Source organism: Mytilus edulis, chromosome 12 (genome assembly GCF_963676685.1).
Source record: "Mytilus edulis chromosome 12, xbMytEdul2.2, whole genome shotgun sequence".
In the NCBI taxonomy this organism is placed as follows: domain Eukaryota; kingdom Metazoa; phylum Mollusca; class Bivalvia; order Mytilida; family Mytilidae; genus Mytilus; species Mytilus edulis.
The window spans coordinates 851114-872698 of NC_092355.1; the positions used below are offsets into that span (position 1 = coordinate 851114).

Genomic DNA, 21585 nt, shown 5'->3' on the forward strand with positions numbered 1-21585 from the left:
TTCAATATTTTTTATTCAGAAACTCAAGTGTGACTGGGTGAGAATCCCAATAAAACTATAAATTAAGAAAATATTACGATGTTTTATACATTGTGAAAAATGCGACAGGGATATAAATGTAATAATTTAAACTTGCATTTTTTATTTTTTTTTATGAGAATTAATCAGTATTTTTCACAATATTGCAACAATTAAAATCACATTTGAGTCTGTGCATTAATTTCTAAATTTACAATAAGACGTCACAGTCTGATAGCTGTATGAAGATTTTTCTGAAAGTGCAATTATTCTTGGATTTTCCTCCTTCTAAAATTGTAATAATAAAAGTATGATATAAATTCTGAGATTACACTACATAAAAATCTATTGACTTCTTTCTTTTGGAAAACTTGCATACTTGTTCAGTCACTTACAACATGTACAAGAAAATCTGCTGTATTTTTTAGTTTAACTTTCTTAAAACATTTTTATGACATTATAATGGAAGTATATTATATGGTAAAGTTTCACTTTTTATCTAAAATTTAAAAAAAAATTGGCATTTTAGATATTACAGTTCTAACAATAAGGAAATTATCATTGTTCATAATATAAATATCAATTGTAATAGAAACAAAACTGAAAAGAAATGCTAAATGAGTAAATAGAAATAACTACTTGAGGAAAGAAGTTTTTTACTATATATTTGATCTAGATATTTACCTTATGCAAAAAAATATCAATGCATCCGTTAACCTATTTTTATAGAAAGTATGTAACTGTTAGAAAATTGAACTACTATAAGTAAATCTACAAAACACACCAAAATTTTTTTTTTTTTTCCAAAATTAAAGTTTTATATGATTTTGTAGAAATATATGTAAAAGGGAAATTTCTGTTCTACCCAGCTCATATTTAGCCAAATAAAGTGTAGTAAATAATCAAAGAATTTTGTTATATGAAACTTAATTGAATTATTACTTTTAACAAATGTTTAATGATATTTGTCTATTTTATGTCTGTGCAGGCTAGTGGTAAAAGTTGTTATATCTTATCAACACATTTATGTGGGGATAGTGTAGAAACTCTAAAACAGAAATCAGATGAAGAAATAATATCAATGTGTATAAAAACTCTCTCAGAACTCTTCCCTAAGAAGGTAAACATAGTACATTTCTCCTGGAAAGGAGGTACTTAAGGTGTAGAAATTCTAAAACTGAAATCAGATGAAGAAATAATATCAATGTGTAAAGAAACTCTCTCAGAACTCTTCCCTAAGAAGGTAAGCATAGTACATTTCTTCTGGAAAGGAGGTACTTACGGTGTAGAAATTCTAAAACAGAAATCAGATGAAGAAATAATATCAATGTGTAAAGAAACTCTCTCAGAACTCTTCCCTAAGAAGGTAAGCATAGTACATTTCTTCTGGAAAGGAGGTACTTACGGTGTAGAAATTCTAAAACAGAAATCAGATGAAGAAATAATAACAATGTGTATAGAAACTCTCTCAGAACTCTTCCCTAAGAAGGTAAGTATAGTACATTTAAATTTCTTCTGGAAAGGAGGTACTTAAGGTGTAGAAATTCTAAAACAGAAATCAGATGAAGAAATAATATCAATGTGTATAGAAACTCTCTCAGAACTCTTCCCTAAGAAGGTAAGCATAGTACATTTCTTCTGGAAAGGAGGTACTTAAGGTGTAGAAATTCTAAAACAGAAATCAGATGAAGAAATAATATCAATGTGTATAGAAACTCTCTCAGAACTCTTCCCTAAGAAGGTAAGCATAGTACATTTCTTCTGGAAAGGAGGTACTAAAGGTGTAGAAATTCTAAAACAGAAATCAGATGAAGAAATAATATCAATGTGTATAGAAACTCTCTCAGAACTCTTCCCTAAGAAGGTAAGCATAGTACATATCTTCTGGAAAGGAGATACTTAAGGTGTAGAAATTCTAAAACAGAAATCAGATGAAGAAATAATATCAATGTGTATAGAAACTCTCTCAGAACTCTTCCCTAAGAAGGTAAGCATAGTACATTTCTTCTGGAAAGGAGGTACTTAAGGTGTAGAAATTCTAAAACATAAATCAGATGAAGAAATAATATCAATGTGTATAGAAACTCTCTCAGAACTCTTCCCTAAGAAGGTAAGCATAGTACATTTCTTCTGAAAAGGAGGTACTTAAGGTGTAGAAATTCTAAAACAGAAATCAGATGAAGAAATAATATCAATGTGTATAGAAACTCTCTCAAAACTCTTCCCTAAGAAGGTAGGCTTAGCACATTTCTCCTGGAAAGGAGGTAAACAGGAACAGAAAATATTCTTAAATATTGGCATACAAAACAATTAGCTATAATATTTATCTAAGGTGCACTTGGTATCAAACACCTCGACTTTAAGTAATTTGGCTCATTTATTTTCATAAAAGTTTCACAAAATATTTACTCTTACCCTATAACAAAAATGTAAATATTTCCAAATAAACTTGAAACACACACTTTATCAGAAAAGTATTATTCTATATATAGCAGTTTGACAAACACTAATTTTGATAATGAAGAAGATAAATATTTCTTTAACTACGGAACGATATTAAAATGTTCAGCTGAATTTTACAGAGTTACCTCCCCATAATAGCAGTAGTTGACAGAGATTGTAAAAAATGTATTGTTTGCTGCAAATACTTCTCTGACTTCATGATGGTGCTGTGTAAAATCTAGCCAAAATGTCAATAACTGATTCACTCAAAAATGCAGTTATTTTAAGAATGTCGCATAACAAAATCGTGTATTTTCTTTAAAGGGGCACTAGCTACGAGATATATAAAAAATCTAAAGTTTGATTTTTGTGGAGCCTGCAACTTTTGTTGCAGAAAGCTCGACATAGGGATAGTGATATGGCGACGGCGGCTACGGCGGCGGCCGCGGCGTTAGCTTACTTCTTAAAAGCTTGATATTTTAGAAGGTTGAAGACCTGAATGCTTCATACTTTGTATATAGATGCTTCATGTTACGAAGTTTCCGTCAGTCACATGTCCAATGTCCTTGACCTCATTTTCATGGTGACCACTTGAAAAAAAAGTTCAATTTTTTTGTAATGTTGAACTCTCTCTTATTATAAGTAATAGGATAACTATATTTGATATGTGCGTACCTTGCAAGGTCCTCGTGTCTGTCAGACAGTTTTCACTTGACCTCGACCTCATTTCATGGTTCAGTGAACAAGGTTAAGTTTCGGTGGTCAAGTCCATATCTCAGATAATATAAGCAATAGGGCTAGTATATTCGGTGTATGGAAGGACTGTAAGGTGTACATGTCCAACTGACAGGTGTCATCTGACCTTGACCTTATTTTCATGGTTCAGTGGTTATAGTTAAATTTATGTGTTTTGGTCTGTTTTTCTCATACTATATGCAATAGGTCTACTATATTTTTTGTATGGAATAATTGTAAAGTGTACATATCTAGCGGGCAGATGTCATATGACCTTGACCTCATTTTCATGGTTCAGTGGTCAAAGTTAAGTTTTTGAGTTTTGGTCTTTTTATCTAATACTATATGCCATAGGTCAACTATATTTGGTGTATGGAAATATTTTATGATCTTTATATCAGTCGCGCAGGTTTTATTTGACCGTGACCTCATTTTCACGGTTCATTGCACAGTGTTTAGTTTTCGTGTTTTGGTCTATTTTTCTTAAACTATATGTAATGTGTCAACAATATATGTTGTATAGAAGCATTGATAGCTGTACATGTCTGCCTGGCATGGTTCATCTGACCTTGACCTCATTTTCAAGGTTCATTGGTCTCTGTTAAGTTATCTTGATTAATGTTAAGTTTATGTGACAGTTGTAATAAAGCTTAGCTTTATACTTAGGACTATCAACATAATATCAATGATTAGTATAGAAGGCGAGACATTTCAGCGTGTGCACTCTTTCTGTTCAATCAATAATGAAAGTGAAATAGTGAAATAACAATTCTCTTTTTGCAGCCAAAAAGGTTCAATTTTGTCAAATTACGCTAAGAAACATTGATAATTAGTAATTCACTTGCAAGTGAATGAGTCGACCTCTTTAAATCCGTATTCATTTGAACTTCAATTTAACCCCTAGCTAGAGATTGACAACGCATGCATTGTACGTGTACTGGTTATTTAAAAAAAAGTATGTCAACAATGAAAGTGAAACTACGGTAAATCATTTGATTACTTATTTGGTGCACATAAAATCATTCTTATACGGTTAAAAACAATGAGAAACATCTATTTTTAATCTATAAAATGAAATCAAACAGACCCATAAAAATCCATTTGCACGTGTTGGTTTAATCTATGCATATCTTTATTTTTGTTTACATCGCTTATATGGTCATCTGAGGTCAAATCAATAGTTAATTAAATGGCGTCTGGACTAAAATACACACGAAACGAACCTATATATTATCTACCCCATGCTCTGTAAATTGTTTATTTTAGACTTTTGATAGTTTGGATAAATGTTTTACATTGTTATAAATCAAATATGAGAATTTGAGTCAAATCGGTGACCATGCATTTGACAGCTAGTGCCCCTTTAAGCACAGTTATGTATTAAATTGCACATACATGTAACAAATTCATGTATTTTCAAAAAGTGACTGTTATGTCCTGAACTACTCGAAAAAATCGTGTATTTTCATCGTGTTAAATTTTTGATGTATTTTCATAAAATGTGGCTCAATTTTGAATTATAGATATCAAAATCATGTATTCTCAGAAAGTGGAGTTATGATTTGAATCAGGCAGCGTGAGGCTTAGCATATCAAAATTGTATATTTTTGCAGCAAATGCAGTTATGCTTTCAGCATATATGCCAAAATCATAATTTTAGGAAATGCAATCAAAACCTTATGGAACTGACTTGATATCTAAATGTTCCAAGGCTGATCACTACCTTTTTTGATACACAATATATAGTGCATTGATCATAACATTCTATACATCCTATTCATTAAAATTCCAAGAAATTTATCAATGAAATACATGTTATATATGCTCAGATATTCAAGGCATAAAATGATGTTACACTTGTCCAGACAATAACATTACTTTAGCAAGGTGCATTAATCTAATATCTGTTCTAAAAATAGAATGATGTCATTGTTAAAATCACCTTTAAAATTGGGAGTTGTCTTCCTTTGTCGAGAATAGCTGTTAAATCAACTACAACCAATGCAATAATTAATTTTACTTCCCACTGATAAATTGGAGCAATCTTTACCGTTCAGTGCTTACAAGCACTTTGACTTAAGAGTATTTTTATAAGACAATAACAATCAAAACCAAGGAGTAAACAAAGACTCACAAAACAAAAAGACATTCACATCAACAGTTATAAATAATAAATAAGAAACAACACGAACTAAAGCCTAGCAATGTCTCGAATTACAAATCAAAATCATTTATTTTCAGAAAGTTCCAAAGCCACAGAAGTACATAGTAACCAGATGGTACCAGGACAAACATATACAGATGGCTTATAGCCACATCCCTGTAGGAGCTACTGGAGATCTGTATGATGATCTAGCGGCAGATGTTCAAGGCAAAATCCACTTTGCTGGAGAAGATATTAATCGTCAGCATCCTCAATCTGTTACTGGAGCATATATTAGTGGTATGAGGGAAACAGAAAAAGTGTTCACATCAATGGCAATCAGTTGATGTTTTAAGACGTTAGAAAGCATTAATATTGTTTGAATTCTTTTGATTATTATGAGTATTAAGAAATTATCTGTTTTGAACCTTTAGAAATAACATCAACTTTGTTGAAGCCCTACAGTGACCTATAGTTTCTTTGTCATTTAATTTGGTCACTTGTAAAGAGTTGTCTCATTTGTAATCATTCCACATCCTTTTTGTATATATACAATGACAAAATAAGTAGACTCCTTTTTTAAAAAAATTCTATCGTTTAAAACAAATATATAAATATATCTTTTTTGATGAAATACCAATTAACATGTTTAAAGCAGTTTCTGTGATAATATTTCATTAATTGTACCAATTTTTTGACACAACTTTTATATAAGTAGATGTTTATCCTTTTTTAAGTTTTGTAGAACAGGACTGACATAAATCTATCTCCTGAACCCCTTCACATCAATCTGGGGGTCTTTATTGATTTACTTATATTGAATATAAAATGTATGTGGGAGGCTAGGAAGAGATTTAGAAAAAAATCTGTACAATCAACAACTTTTGTTTCCATAATTTTGCATGATGGTAATAAACACATACTCAAAAAGACACCTGTTATAGCTGACAATGTGGTATGGGCTCTGCTCATTGTTGAAGGCTGTACAGTGACCTATTGTTGTTAATTTCTGTGACAATTTTGGTCTCTTGTGGAGAGTTGTCTCATTGGCAATCATACCATCTTTTTTATACATGACCCATTTTCAATAATTAAATTTCCTGCCTACTCTCCCACATACATTTTAATGGAATAACCCTTCTATATATGTATCAACAAAACAGGAAAAGAGTGTGATTTTGTTGAATATCATAAATTGACTATTGAATATTTCAAAATGGCACAATGTTTTTCTATCCATGAAGATGGAGGATCATTTGGGTTTCTTTTTCTAGTTTAATAACTATGTTAGGCTGCTGTCAAATTATGGTAGAACCTGTATTGATTATTATTGATACAAGTTTGTAGTTTAGTATTAGGTTCATTGTATGATTAAAAATGTTAAGTATACTTATAAGTACCAAAAAATGTAGACCATTTATTACATATTTTTTTGATATTTATGGGCTGGCAGTAAATTTAGTGATATATGATTTTTATATTTAGAATGAAATTGATATACATTTGATTTGAATTTATAAAATTATTTAGATTTTAACAATATTTTTCTTGAATGAATTTTTGAATATTATGATTCTTTTATTTGTTTACAAGTAGATTTAGTATTGGTTATTTTTGATATATTTACAAAATTTTAATAAATAGGCTACTAAAAATAAATAATTTATTTCTTCAAACCCTGGTCTTTGAAATCATCTACTCCTTTTAATGCACTGCAAACGACCATAATGTTCATTAAATATATGATTATATTTTCTGATATGCTGGTCTGTCTGTCCGTCATATATAGGTTTCACTGTATATGACTTCAGACATAAATTTACAAAGAAATGATTTGAGAAACAGATTATTTATATCATGTAAACTGAATGACCTATTTTACTTTTTGAATTATTTGTAATTTGATTATTATATATTATTTATATCAACTTATTTAAGGTAGCACAATACAAAGATTTTTCATCCCCAAACAGACATCTTTAAACTGATGTAATTCCACTCATCCTTCTTTAAATTTTATAAATAAGGTACCAAAAGAAAGAAGAATGATTAATCTTTTAAATTGTGAAGTTTCATAATGACATAATTATTACATATATAATTGTTATGTAATTAGTTGCTATATTGTAATGTCCATACTTGAATGAATTTAGCTTCTTTGTTATTCATAAATTCCCAAATTTTTTTATAGATTCTTGCACAAAACAGTTTGACCTCTAAAACTGTGTCTCAGATTTTTCCTATTATATTTCATTCTCTCATAAATCTTCAATGAAGTTTGCAACATCAATTGATAAGAGATCACTAAATTCAATTGGGTATAAAATTTGTTCTATTGATGTTTTTGGAAATCTGAGACACTGTTTTGGAGGTCAAGCTGTGTTGTACAACAATCTATAAAATATTTTGGGATGCTATGAAGAACAAAGAAGCTAAATTCATTCAAGTGTGGACATCACAATATAGCAACTAATTACATAACAATTCATTATGTAATAATTATGTCATAATGAAATTATCACAATTTGAAAGTTTAATCTTTCTTCTTTCTTTTGGTACCTCATTTATAAAATATAAAGAAGGATGAATTGAATTACATCAGTTTAAAGTTGTCTGATTGGGAGTGAAAAAATCTTTGTATTGTGCTACCTTAAGTACATAGGCCACAGTTTATCATATTTTCATATTTTATTCCATAAAGTGATATATTAAAGAACAAAATATTATTTTTATAATTTATTCCACCTTTTCAGCATGTCTGTCAACTTGTTCAACTGGTTTAGGAGGTGTACTTTTTGTTTGTATCTAAAACTTGACATGACCTGTTTTAAAATGGGGATCTGAGTTATTAAATGAAATAGGGTAGGAGGGAGTGTCATCCTGAATTCTGGTAAAAAGGGGTGTGAATTCAAACGAAAAATTAACGACCTATTATATTTTTATCTGAAACTTATTTGAAGTTATATTTTCATGTCACATTTGTAATGCCATTACTGCTAGTATTAATTATAGTTAAATAGAAAGGACAGAAATTTAACTTTATTACAGCCGAATGCATTAATTATGTAGGTTATGGTAGAATCTTTGGTAAACTTGCTTGTTAGGTGAACTGTGAAGTCATTATAACGTTATGTATACAACCCTCCGTAGGGAGAAGTTTAGTCCTACAGACAGGTTGATTGATTATCTGTCGAACTAGTTTACTCTTAAAGGAGGGTAGTTTACATTGCCTAATAATATCATGTCTCATATATATAATATCTTTGTAAAAGAAGGGTTTTTGTATTGTCATGTTAAATATTTGGGGTTTGATTCCTATCAGATTTATACTTTTCTTGAGTTTAGTAAGTATGATAATTGGTATGCTTTTTCACACCACAATAGTGTTTTAACAACAATGGGACGGAGTTCTTTTATGATTGCTAGTTTCAATCTTTCTATGAAATCTTACAGTTGCGAATCTTTTTATCATTAAATGTAGATATTTTGAATACTATTACATTTAGTCTTCAATATAATATCATGAAAACTTGTAGATAAATTTTATTAGTAAATAAATGCTCAAGCAAAATGTTTGTTAAATAGAATGTAAAATTTGGGGCATTATTACTATACACTTTATTTAGTAGTAGTTTTAATGTTACATGAGTTTTAAAAATATCATTGAAATTTTTTATATTATCTGGTATGATTGCCAAGAAGAGAACTGTCAAACAGATTCCAAATGAACCTGATTTAAGTAACTTCAATATTGATCCTTTCCCCCTTAACTATTCAGACGTTATGGATATAAAAAAACAAGAAAATGACATTTTATGTAGTTTCCATGCAATAAATTGTTTTACCTTTGATTTTCAAATTTTAAGATCATGTTATTACTGATGACAAAATGAACTCAAGTCTGTTCAGGAAGAGGCTTGGTCCTTGTTGCTTTCACTTTGACCCTTATTAGTATTTTAAAATCCTTGTTTGCTGTAGTTTTGAAAGCCTCTTGTATGACTTCAAAAAATCTAATTAAATATAATTAGAACCTGTAGAATAAAATCCTTAAATTGCTCCTGTTCTTATAGGTCACAAATCAAGGCCTGACATATCAGAACAGGATGAATTAAAGGATTTAGTATTCATTAGATTGAATGTAATATGATTATAAAGTATCAATGGTATTTTCAGACATCGTTCATGTGTTATGTATGTTTTATTTTTTCGAAAGGTTTAGACAGATTTATTTAAATGGTTAAAATTTTTGTAAAAGTTAAAATTATTTTTGTACAAATTTAAGCATTTTTGTAGCTGTTGAAATAACAATTTACTTTTGAATTGTTTGATTTTTGTTGCACATGAGTATTTAGTAGATTTGTATTTAACATTTATATTATGTATTTCTTAAATATTTTTGATACCAGTCAACTATTCAAATGAACCTTTTTTCATAAAAGAAATTAAGGAAAGGTCATTAAGACGTTTGCCCTCACAACATAATAAGTTAAAGGCTTCACTATTTAATTTCAAACACAGTATTTTAGACTGAATATGAACAATTGTATTGTGTTATACTCAAATGAAAAAGACACATAGCTTTGAATATGTATTGGTATTGACATTGTTCCTAGTGCATGTAGTGTATTGATACAAATATTTTCTGATTATATTACCCAGAATCCTTCACAATTTTGTTACATGATTTTATAGAAATAAAACTTATTGTATATGTTTATTTGTGAAATTGAAATGATAGTAATTTCTTGTTATAGGGTTTTTGTAATTATTTTTAGAAACTTGTCACAACATTATTGAACATGCTGTATGAAACGTTTACAATAAATCTATGAAATTTCTTGTCTTCTGTCTTATGATGTACGTTGTCTATTTTGAATTTGTACACCATTGAAGGAAATTATTTGAGTCTCCATCAAATCATTTGATTGACTCCTAAACAATCAGTGGCAAATATTTGACTTCTAAACAAACAGTGGCAAATATTTGATTCCTAAACAAACAGTGGTAAATATTTGACTCCTTAACAAACAGTGGCAAACATTTGACTCCTAAACAAACAGTGGCAAATACTTGACTTCTAAACAAACAGTGGCAAATATTTGACTACTAAACAAATAGTGGCAATTAGTTGACTCCTAAACAAACTTGCAATTATTTGACTACTAAACAAACAGTGGCAAATAGTTAAATTCTAAACAAACAGTGGAAAATAGTTGACTTCTAAACAAACAGTGGCAAATAGTTGACTCCTTAACAAATAGTGGCAATTATTTGACTACTAAACAAACAGTGGCAAAAAGTTAAATTCTAAACAAACAGTGGAAAATAGTTGACTTCTAAACAAACAGTGGCAAATAGTTGACTCCTTAACAAATAGTGGCAATTATTTGACTACTAAACAAACAGTGGCAAATAGTTAAATTCTAAACAAACAGTGGCAAATAGTTGACTCCTAAACAAACAGTGGCAAATAGTTGACTTCTAAACAATCAGTGGCAAATAGTTGACTCCTCAACAATCAGTGGCAATCAGTTGACTTCTAAACAAACAATGGAAAATAGTTGACTTCTAAACAATCAGTGGCAAATAGTTGACTCCTCAACAATCAGTGGCAATCAGTTGACTTCTAAACAAACAATGGAAAATAGTTGACTTCTAAACAAACAGTGTCAAATAGTTGACTCCTTAACAATCAGTGTCAACTATTTGACTCTAACTAAACAGTGGCAAATAGTTGACTCCTAAACAAACAGTGGTTAATAGTTGACTTCTAAACAAACAGTGGTTAATAGTCGACTCCTAAACAAACAGTGGCAAATAGTTGACTCCTAAACAAACAGTGGTTAATAGTTGACTTCTAAACAAACAGTGACAAATATTTAATTCCTAAACAAACAGTGACAAATATTTGATTCCTAAACAAACAGTGTCAAATAGTTGACTTCTAAACAAGCATTGGCAAATTATTGATTCCTAAACAAGCAGCAAATAGTTGACTCCTAAACGACTGGCAAATATTTGACTTCTGAACAAACATTGGGAAATAGTTGACTCCTAAACAAGCAGTGGCAAATATTTGATTCATAAACAAACACTGGCAAATAGTTGACTTCTCAACAAACAGTGGCAAATATTTTATTTGTAAACAAGCAGTGGCAACTATTTGACTCATAAACAAACAGTAGCAAATAGTTGACTTCTTAACAAAAAGTGGCAAATAGTTGACTTCTAAACAAACAGTGGCAATTTTATGATTACTAAACAAACAGTGGCAAATAGTTGACTTCTAAACAAACAGTGACTAATAGTTGACTCCTTAACAAACAGTGGCACATATTTGATTCCTAAAGAAACAGTGACAAATAGTTGACTTCTAAACAAACAGTGAACAGTGGCAAATATTTGATTCCTAAACAAAAAGTGACAAATAGTTGACTTCTAAACAATCTGGCAAATAGTTGACTCATAAAAAAACAGTGGCAACTATCTAACTCCTAAACAAACAGTGGCAAAAAGTTGACTCCATAACAAACATTGCAACTTCGATATTTTTTTGGTAGGGATGTGCCATTTTTGCCTCAAAAAACGTACCCATTTTAATATAACATTTACTGAAATTCAGTACCTATAGTTATATAAATATTTAAGAAAGAATGACCTATACTTATATACAATATTTAAAATATGACCCATGCTTATATAAGCACTAACTCATCATCACTCATTCTTCATAAATATACCAGCTACCCTTATTTTTTTATGTATGAATTATCATTTTCAATAGCATATTTATATATGATATGAAGATCATTCCCCAAATCAATATACAGTTATCAAACGTAAATGCATTTTGATATAGGATGTCCTTAAAAAGGAGGGTCATTTTTATATAAAATCTCGCAAAATTATGACCCATATTTTTGGCACACCCCCGTATACCCAATAATAGGAAGTTGACCCCCCGTGTTAATAACATTGTCTTTCAAAGCTAATACAATGTCAGTAGTGTCAAGTTTGAATAATCTTGTTTAAGAAATGCTCATTGATTTTAAAATGAACAAGATATGGTAAGTGTATAATTAAGATGGTGACGAATTTGTGTTGAATGCATAGTGGCAAATAATTCATAAAAATCAGGACAAAGACATGTTGATATGATTTGACTTTCACCACATTAACGGATGTAAGCACATTATTTCCAGTTAATCATATGAATCAATTCAAAAACACATGTAAAGGTGAGATTAATGGGTAACGAGTGCATCTTATGATCGTGGCACGTTACTTTATGATCTATGTTGTGCTGTAACACCGCTATCCTAAATTAGGGGAATGGTTGATATCACCGAAACATGTATAAACTCACACACCCTGCACATGTGCAGAGTAAGGTGGCTGCTATTCAATGGTCGTTATGTGTTTATCATTCAGTCATTGATTTTCTCGTTAGAACTTGTAATGCCATGTATGTCGCGGCATTTCATAATTTACAAAAAAAAAATGCGTTTACAATATATCGTTGTCAATATAGTGAAATTTGACACAACTGTCAAACAAACGATAGCTTTAGCTAGCTTTAAAACCAGGTTTCATCCACCATTCGCTACATTAGAAAAATGCCTGTCCAAAGCCAGGAATATGCCAGTTGTTATAACATCGTTTGATATGTTTGAGCTTTTGATTTTGCAATTGGATTATAATTTTTTTTAATTTTTTTTTTAAATATTGATTATATTAGGAACTTTTCGTTTTGAATTTTCCTCGGAGTTCAGTATTTTGTGATTTAGTGTTTGGTCATTGTTGAAACCGTACTGTGACCTATAGTTGCTTTTGTATCTCATACATTTCAGTGTTGTGTTGCTGTTATGTCATAATTCTCCAATGGTATTGAATGTGTTCCCTCAGTTTAAATTTGTTACTCTGATTTATAAATTCGGAACAGCGGTAAACTACTCTTGCTTTTATTCAAAACTACATCATATAATTTCAGGCGTACAGTAGTCTCATTGAAAATCAGTCATCTTCTTGTTTTCATATATGTTAACCATAAACTGACAACTTCTTCTTCTTCTTCTTCCGGTAAGCGGCCACCGTCAACTGGTTGACTATTCTGCCACAATTAGGAGTGAGCGCATACATAATTTTGAAATTTAATAAACAAAAAGAATGGGTGCAATTTAATATATATACAGGTGTAATTAAAAACATGTCATTTAAATCTAATGACGAAGTTGAGCCTTGAAAGATTCAGGACTCGGGGCGGAGACAGTAGAGTTGGGCAAAGTGTTCCACTCTCTGATAGTTCTTGGATAGAATGACTCCTTCCGTACCGTTGTTTTACAAGATGGTATTCTTAGTGCCTTTTCATTGTTATTTCTGGAAGGGCGTTCATTCAATATGAGCTTACTGGATGTATCGACGTTGACAAAGTTGTTTGAAGCTTATACATCATTATTAAGCGGCTATGTTTCCTTCGTTCTTGTAAAGTGGGCCATTCAAGATGATCAAGCATGCTACTAACAGATGAGGTGTTGTGATATCTGTTAGTAACATACCTTGCTGCCCGTCTTTGCACCATGTCCAATCTGTGGATGTCGTTTTGTTGGTATGGGTCCCATACTGCACTAGCATATTCTAAAGTAGGCCTGACCAGGGACATATATGCTTTTTCTTTAATTGACTTGTTTGCGATGTTAACATTCCTTTTTAAGAAGCTAATGGTGTTGTTAGCTTTGGAGCAGATGGAGCTTATATGTTTTCCCCATTTAAGGTCTGATGAAATAGTGCATCCCAGGTATTTAGCTGATGTTACCTGTTCGAGGTTATGGCCATGAAGTGTGTAAGTATACTTTGTTGGAGTTCGCTTCTTGGAGATGGTGATTACATTACATTTGTCTGGATGGAACTTCATAAGCCATGTTGTTTCCCATACAGCCAGTTGATCAAGGTCCTTTTGTAAGTTTGCGGCATCTGCATTGGATGAGATTGTGAGATAAGCAATAGTGTCATCAGCAAACAGTCGTACGGTTGATTGAATCCCCTGGGGCATGTCGTTTATATAAAACAAAAATAGGCTAGGTCCCAGGACGGATCCTTGTGGTACGCCGGACTCTACAGGTATGGAGGTAGATGTTTCACCCTCTACAACTACTGACTGTATTCTATCAATTGTCTATCCACTGATTTGTTTTACCGGTTATCCCATAATGCTTCAGTTTGTGAATGAGAAGGCTATGACTAACCTTATCAAATGCCTTGGAGAAGTCCATTATGAGACAATCTGTTTGTTTCCCCAGATCTAAGTTTCTAGTTACATCATCGATAAATTCAATCAATTGTGATTCGCATGATAATCCCCTTTGGAACCCATGTTGAAGTGGATACATGATGTTGTGTGTATCTGCATGAGACATGATGTGGCTAGTTACTATGTGCTCCATTAGTTTACATGCAATGCAAGTGAGAGAGACTGGCCTATAATTTATCGGATCATATTTCTTCCCTTTCTTGTACACTGGGCAGACGTTTGCAGATTTCCAAATACTAGGTACTTCGCTTGTCTGATATGAGCAGCGGAATATTATTGTCAGGATTAGTGCTATGTGTTCTGCAAGTTCCTTTAAGACTCTTGGTGTTATATTGTCTGGCCCGTTTGCCTTATTTGGGTTAAGGTTATTAAGAAGTTTGTACACACCATTTTCTGTTATATTGATGTCTAAGATTTGTTCAAACTTTCCACGCATGTTACACTGTTCTTTAAATTCTTTTTTTCAGTTATGGTGGTTTTGTCTGAAAAGGCTTTCTGGAATTGGCCATTAAGTATGTCTGCTTTATCTGTTGGCTCTGAATGTAAAGTTCCATTTAATTTTAAAGGTGGTATTTTACTCCCATCTGACCTTTTGTGTTTAATAAAGGTCCAGAACCTTTTCATGCAGTTTGGTCTTTCTTGAGGTTTAATTAGGTCTGGTGGTGAAACTATACTGTCGATGTATTTCCAGTAAGCTTTCCTAATTTCTCTCTGTGTTTGACGCTTAAGTTCTTTAAATTTGTCTCTATCTCCTTTATGTCTTCATTCTTTTGAACCATCTGTCTCTTTTTCGTATGAGACGCTTGATGTCAGATGTTATCCAGGGACTACTATCCTTTTTCCTTGCTGTCTTTTTCGGTACATTATTTCCAATGCTCTCTTCTAGTTTTGTTTGGAAGTGTGTCCATAATTTGTTTACTCCTGCCTTTTGCTCATTCATTAGGGTGATATCTTGGTGTAATTTATTAAGATCTAGTTTCATATTCTCCCAATTTGCTTTTCTATATAACGGTATAATCCTTGGTTTTTGAATAGATTTCCTGGGGTTTAGATTAACTTCTGTGAAGACGATTTCATGGTCGGAGAGCCCAGGTAGGGTTTCAACTCTCATGAAGCTTTCCGGATGATTTGTTACGACAAGATCAAGAGTATTGAGTCCTCTGGTTGGTTTCGTCACAAGTTGTGCCATCCCATTATCATCCAATATATCAGCAAATTTTTCATGATAAGTTACACATTGGGTGTGCATCTTGATCTCTTTAGTAGTCCAATCCCAGCCTGGTAGGTTGAAATCACCAGCTGATATGATGAATGCATTTCGTATTTTACTGGCTCTTTCGATGCTTATTCCATATTCATTATATCCCTTTTCGTTTGATGTTTTGGGGTTGTAGTAACTGGATAAATAGACAGTTTTATGCCCGACAATTTCCATCTTGCACCAGGCAATTTCACAATCAGTTTGGAGTTCTGTTACTGATGAAGTGATGTATGTGTCATTGACGGCAATGGGTACTCCCCCTCCACTCAAGTTTCTGTCATTTCTGTAAATATTAAAACCATCTGGAAAGTATTGCGAGTCTTTTATTGATGAATCAAGCCAGGTTTCAGTTCCAACAATTATATCTGGCTTTGTGCTTTCAATAAGATTAATCAGTTCGCTGTGTGTATTTCTTATTGACTGGAAGTTGACATTTAATACTCGAATAGTCTTGGGATTTGAATCTTCTTGCTTCTTTTTCTTTTGTGTTTTCCGCTCTGGTGTTGAAGTATGTATTGGTTTTATGATGCCAGATGCTGAACTACTGATGGATGTATTTGATATAATGGTGAATTGATTTGAAGTGCTGAATACCAAAGAATAGCAGAAGGTGGAGTAGTTGGGAAAATTGCACATAATGCAATTCCATGCAATGGCTGAGTCATTCACATGTTCTAGGTAGGATTTAGTTAAGGACAAAATATGGGATCACTTGGGGCGCGATACAAAGGACCAATAAAAAGAAGAGCAATACCAGGCAAAACAAATAGTTCTTGTTCACAAGGTTATTGTCCACAAATAAATGTCCCCTGAAATGAGCACACTATTTTCAATCGAGGTTTTACTTCTAAACGATGTATGCTAGCAGAAACAAAGCAAATGCCAATGTCCAAGTCGTTGAACCTGCTTGGGATCGACCTCACGACCCCCCCCCCCCCCCCCCAAAAAAAAAACAAAAAACAAACACACTCTACGTCAAGCACATGATCACGAGACTTCCAAAGGTGGTTCTTTTAACAAATAATTGCACTCGTTACAAACACAATAAGTACTTGGTGTTCTCAAAAACGTATTCCTTGTAAAAATATTGCCATTGATAAGTGGTTGGATTACTAGCTTGGAAAACTCGTCTTTAATGTAATCCAGTTTTAGTCCGTAAACCATAAACACAGAAATAAACACTGTGAAAAAAAACATCTGACCCCAAAAAATGTAATACTTTACATTACTATAAAGCACTGAATCCACCACAAATAGGTGATTTATTCTCAAACTAAACAAATCCTTGGGATCCCGCTAACATGTTTAACCCCGCCACATTATTTATGTATCTGCCTGTCCTAAGTCATCAACATCAACGCACAGAAAACTAAATCAATGAGGCTAATTACAAACCAGCAGGATTGTCTTAAGATCGACGACTTTACTGTTGAAGATGTTCAACAATTCACCTATCTTGGAAGTATTGTCAGTATATCAGGAGGCACAGACGGAGACATATCGGCAATAAAAAAAATGGCACAACAGGTATTTTCCATGCTGAAACCTGTTTGGAGGAGTAATGCTTTAAAAACTATAACAAAGTTAAGGATATTTACCATCAATGTCAAATCTGTACTATTATACGGACCAGAAACCTGGAGAGAAACAGCTGCATCCATCAAATCTATCCAGACTTTTGTCAATAAAGGTTTGAAAAAACATCCTCAACATCAGATGGCCAAACAAATATCCAACAATGAGTAATGGAGAAGAACCAAACAACAGCCAACAACCCAGACAATAAGAGCAAGAAAGTGGAAGTGGATCGGGCATACCCTAAAAAAGAAAGACACACACATTAGGGTGCAATCAACAGTTTTTTTCTATGACGTCACATTTTGAGGGACCATGCATAAGTGACCCTTAGTGGTGGACTGATTAATAAAGATACTTGTATAAAACTAGATATCACTGGAATCAGAATGTTCTCTAGTTTATAATGAAATAAAAATAATGTGTACTTTTAATATATTAAAAATATTCCATCCAATGAACATGGGGGGAAAAAGGTCTAATTTGAACAAAAAAAACTTGAAACCAGGTCATGTGCACACCCATGAAGACATGATCCATGCACATTTTACATAATCAAAACTGTATGAAATTTGTAGGTTTTTACCTGGCCTTTCAAAAAAATCTTGTTTCAGGGTACGGTTTCCTGCTCCAAAAAGAGCTACAGTGGCTGCAAATAAGTTTTCAATTTTCACTGCCAAAAAAACAGGTTGTTTACAGTGTTGTCTCCCCTCAAAACATGTAAAGTTAATATAATTTTAAAAATTATTTCAATCATTCAACCTGTTTTAATTCAAAGCTAATTAACTAATTTTTACAATCAAATACAAAAAACATGATACTTTTTCACCAATTGAGAAAATAAACAGGGGTTTCCCTCCATGGTTATTTTTAGTCGAGGAATAACCCCTAGTTTTTTATACGAAACTGTTTATAGCACCCTTAAGGCAAAACTTTATATGCGATATATTAAAATTTCTTAGCTTTTCTGAATCTGTACACTATACCGATTAAAATAGTGTCTGACATTAAGGATTGTGACCACGAATAGTGAAAATACAGCTCTTTTTTCATGTCGCGTAGTACTGGCATATTGGCCAGTGGCAAACAGTTTAACCAGCAAACTCCAAACATTTCCTGTATCTCATTTTCATCAGTTTTACAAAGAAAATAAATCATAAAATAGGGTTTCTTTTGAATAAATAGAATAAAAACTATGAAATAAGCATGAATAAAGTTACTTTAAATATATTTTGTCCCTAGTATTATGTGAACTAAGTTATAGCTGAGTTGAGAAAAATATGGAAATAGTGTTTTTCTTAGGAATGGCACTTGTACCTTTATGACTTTAAAAAGTACCAAATATATATTATAATGAATTAAAATTTATGTCGCACTGATCAGAAATACAGGTCAAAGTAGAAAAAGTCTACACTTTGCATGTGCAACTTTTGGTTCCAAATATATGAGAGATTGAATAAAATTTCATGACGTCACAAAAAGTTGAAAAAAACTTCAATATTTGCGCAGAGTCTGGTTTTCTTATTTCTGGTTGCTATGTACAAATCTGTAATATTTGCATTAAATATACCAAACTGATGCTTTTAAATTAAAGTATACGTGCCGTACAATATTTTTCAGAATTGTTTTACTCCATTCGCGTACACATTTCTATGCGAAAACATCACTATAATATATATTTGTCCCTTTAAGGGTGCAATCAACAGTTTTTTTCTATGACGTCACATTTTGAGGGACCATGCATAAGTGACCCTTAGTGGTGGACTGATTAATAAAGATACTTGTATAAAACTAGATATCACTGGAATCAGAATGTTCTCTAGTTTATAATGAAATAAAAATAATGTGTACTTTTAATATATTAAAAATATTCCATCCAATGAACATGGGGGAAAAAAGGTCTAATTTGAACAAAAAAAACTTGAAACCAGGTCATGTGCACACCCATGAAGACATGATCCATGCACATTTTACATAATCAAAACTGTATGAAATTTGTAGGTTTTTACCTGGCCTTTCAAAAAAATCTTGTTTCAGGGTACGGTTTCCTGCTCCAAAAAGAGCTACAGTGGCTGCAAATAAGTTTTCAATTTTCACTGCCAAAAAAACAGGTTGTTTACAGTGTTGTCTCCCCTCAAAACATGTAAAGTTAATATAATTTTAAAAATCATTTCAATCATTCAACCTGTTTTAATTCAAAGCTAATTAACTTATTTTTACAATCAAATACAAAAAACATGATACTTTTTCACCAATTGAGAAAAAAAACAGGGGTTTCCCTCCATGGTTATTTTTAGTCGAGGAATAACCCCTAGTTTTTTATACGAAACTGTTTATAGCACCCTTACCAAGCAAACCCTAGAATGGAACCCCCAAGGACAGCGAAAAAGGGGAAGACCAAAAAACTCCTGGCGCAGGGGACTAACAACCGAGCTGAGTAAAATTGGAATGACCTGAAAAGACACAAAACGAATAGCCATGGACAGGAAGAAATGGAGAGAAACTGTAGTCGCCCTATGTCCCCCTTGGGACGAAGTGGATTAAGTCAAGTGTCCAAAGTCAGGATCCTGTAAATTCAGTGGCTGCGTTTGTTTAATTTATGTGTTTTAATTTTTTTTTTGTTCATTATTTTACCGTTAGATTTTGTTTGAATTGTTTTACATTGTCTTAACGGAGCCTTTTATACAGCAATGTAGCTGACTATGCAGTATGGCCTTTGCTCATTGTTGAAGGCCGTACGGTGACCTATAGTTGTAAATGTCTGTGTCATTTTGGTCTTTTGTGGATAGTTGTCTCATTGGCAATCATACCACATCTTCTTTTTTTATACTTTTCAAATGTTTAATCTATCTATTGGTACTGAACCTTAAATTTTACCAACTGACCAACCACCAATAGTGTTTGTCTTCATGCCACGGTTAATGTCTATGATTTTTTTTCGTGGATAGGACTTTAATTCAAAGATACATTGATACAAATGTACATTCTAAAATGGTCTTTTTAATAATTATATTAGGTAATTAAAACACACATTATACTAATAAATGCTTTATTATGATTATAATTATATCAAAACAATGTATTTCTATATTACAATGTAAACAATACAGATACAAGAAACCGTTCATTACACTATTTTGAGATTGATTTTGATATTATTTTATAAATTTTACAAGGAATTAAGTTGTTATCCATTATCCACAGTCTGCATCTTCTACATGAGGACAATGGTTTCTTTCAGAAAGGGAACTGCCATGCTAAACATTCAGTATATATTTGTTTAGGGGCCAGTTGAAGGACGCCTCCGGGTGCGGGAATTTCTCGCTACATTGAAGACCTGTTGGTGACCTTCTGCTGTTATTTTTTCTATGGTCGGGTTGTTGTCTCTTTGACACATTCCCCATTTCCATTCTCAATTTTATTCTCTACATATATTTTACTTTACAATACCTAAGAGAATGACGAAACAAATATAAGTCTTACTTAAACAAAGCAAGGTGGTCATACACTCTTTTTTTATAACTTTTTTTAAGGAGAGATAAACAAAAAAAATTTCATACAAAAGTGCACACTTTGAGATGCCATTCCTGATTTACAACGCTTTGGTGCAAGGTTCTTACTGAACATGGTAATCCCGTTTATTATCTACCTCGTTATAAGATGTAATTTTAAGCAAAAATCAATGTCAGTTATACATTTCACATAGATCCAAAGTTAGGTAAAAACAGAATACAAAATACTTAAACCAATCTGTATTATGTTTATTAAAGATATCAATTTAAATGGGCAGGACAAAGTCTATACATGTAAAATGTATGTATACATGCAAATGCTTCAGGTCAATTTCTATCGAGTGCAGTTGATATCTTGATATAAAACAGTACCCCCACATCACAACAAAATAGGAAATACAGGGTTTTGTTAGTACAAACACACAAAAAAACACCGAATAAACATGCAAATAAAATCGAAATGTTAGTCTATATTTGTTTACAGTATATATAGTTCCATACTGTCAGTAAAATGTTACAGAAGAGAAAACACAAATCAACACAACATTACACATGCAATGGTATTTTTTATATGTATACAGTATATTACGTA

At 32.1% G+C, this 21585-nt stretch overlaps 2 protein-coding genes across 3 annotated transcripts; one reads left to right on the forward strand and one right to left on the reverse strand.

Moving 5' to 3' along the window:
* The first annotated feature begins 1448 nt into the window (after window positions 1-1448).
* On the forward strand, window positions 1449-7052 carry LOC139499374 (lysine-specific histone demethylase 2-like). Of its 2 annotated transcripts, none has more exons than XM_071288055.1 (2): window positions 1449-1507; window positions 5437-7052. In XM_071288055.1, the coding sequence occupies exons 1-2, from the start codon at window positions 1469-1471 to the stop codon at window positions 5683-5685; spliced, it is 288 nt and encodes a 95-aa protein (XP_071144156.1). In that variant the 5' UTR covers window positions 1449-1468; the 3' UTR covers window positions 5686-7052. The 2 variants fall into 2 exon arrangements, with proteins under 2 accessions (XP_071144156.1, XP_071144155.1); XM_071288054.1 differs by lacking the exon at window positions 1449-1507 and adding an exon at window positions 1907-2005.
* Window positions 7053-15399: 8347 nt separating this feature from the next.
* On the reverse strand, window positions 15400-16542 carry LOC139499306 (uncharacterized). The gene has a single exon (XM_071287974.1). It carries the CDS (start codon window positions 16540-16542, stop codon window positions 15400-15402), a length of 1143 nt encoding a protein of 380 aa, XP_071144075.1.
* Between the last annotated feature and the right edge of the window lie 5043 nt (window positions 16543-21585).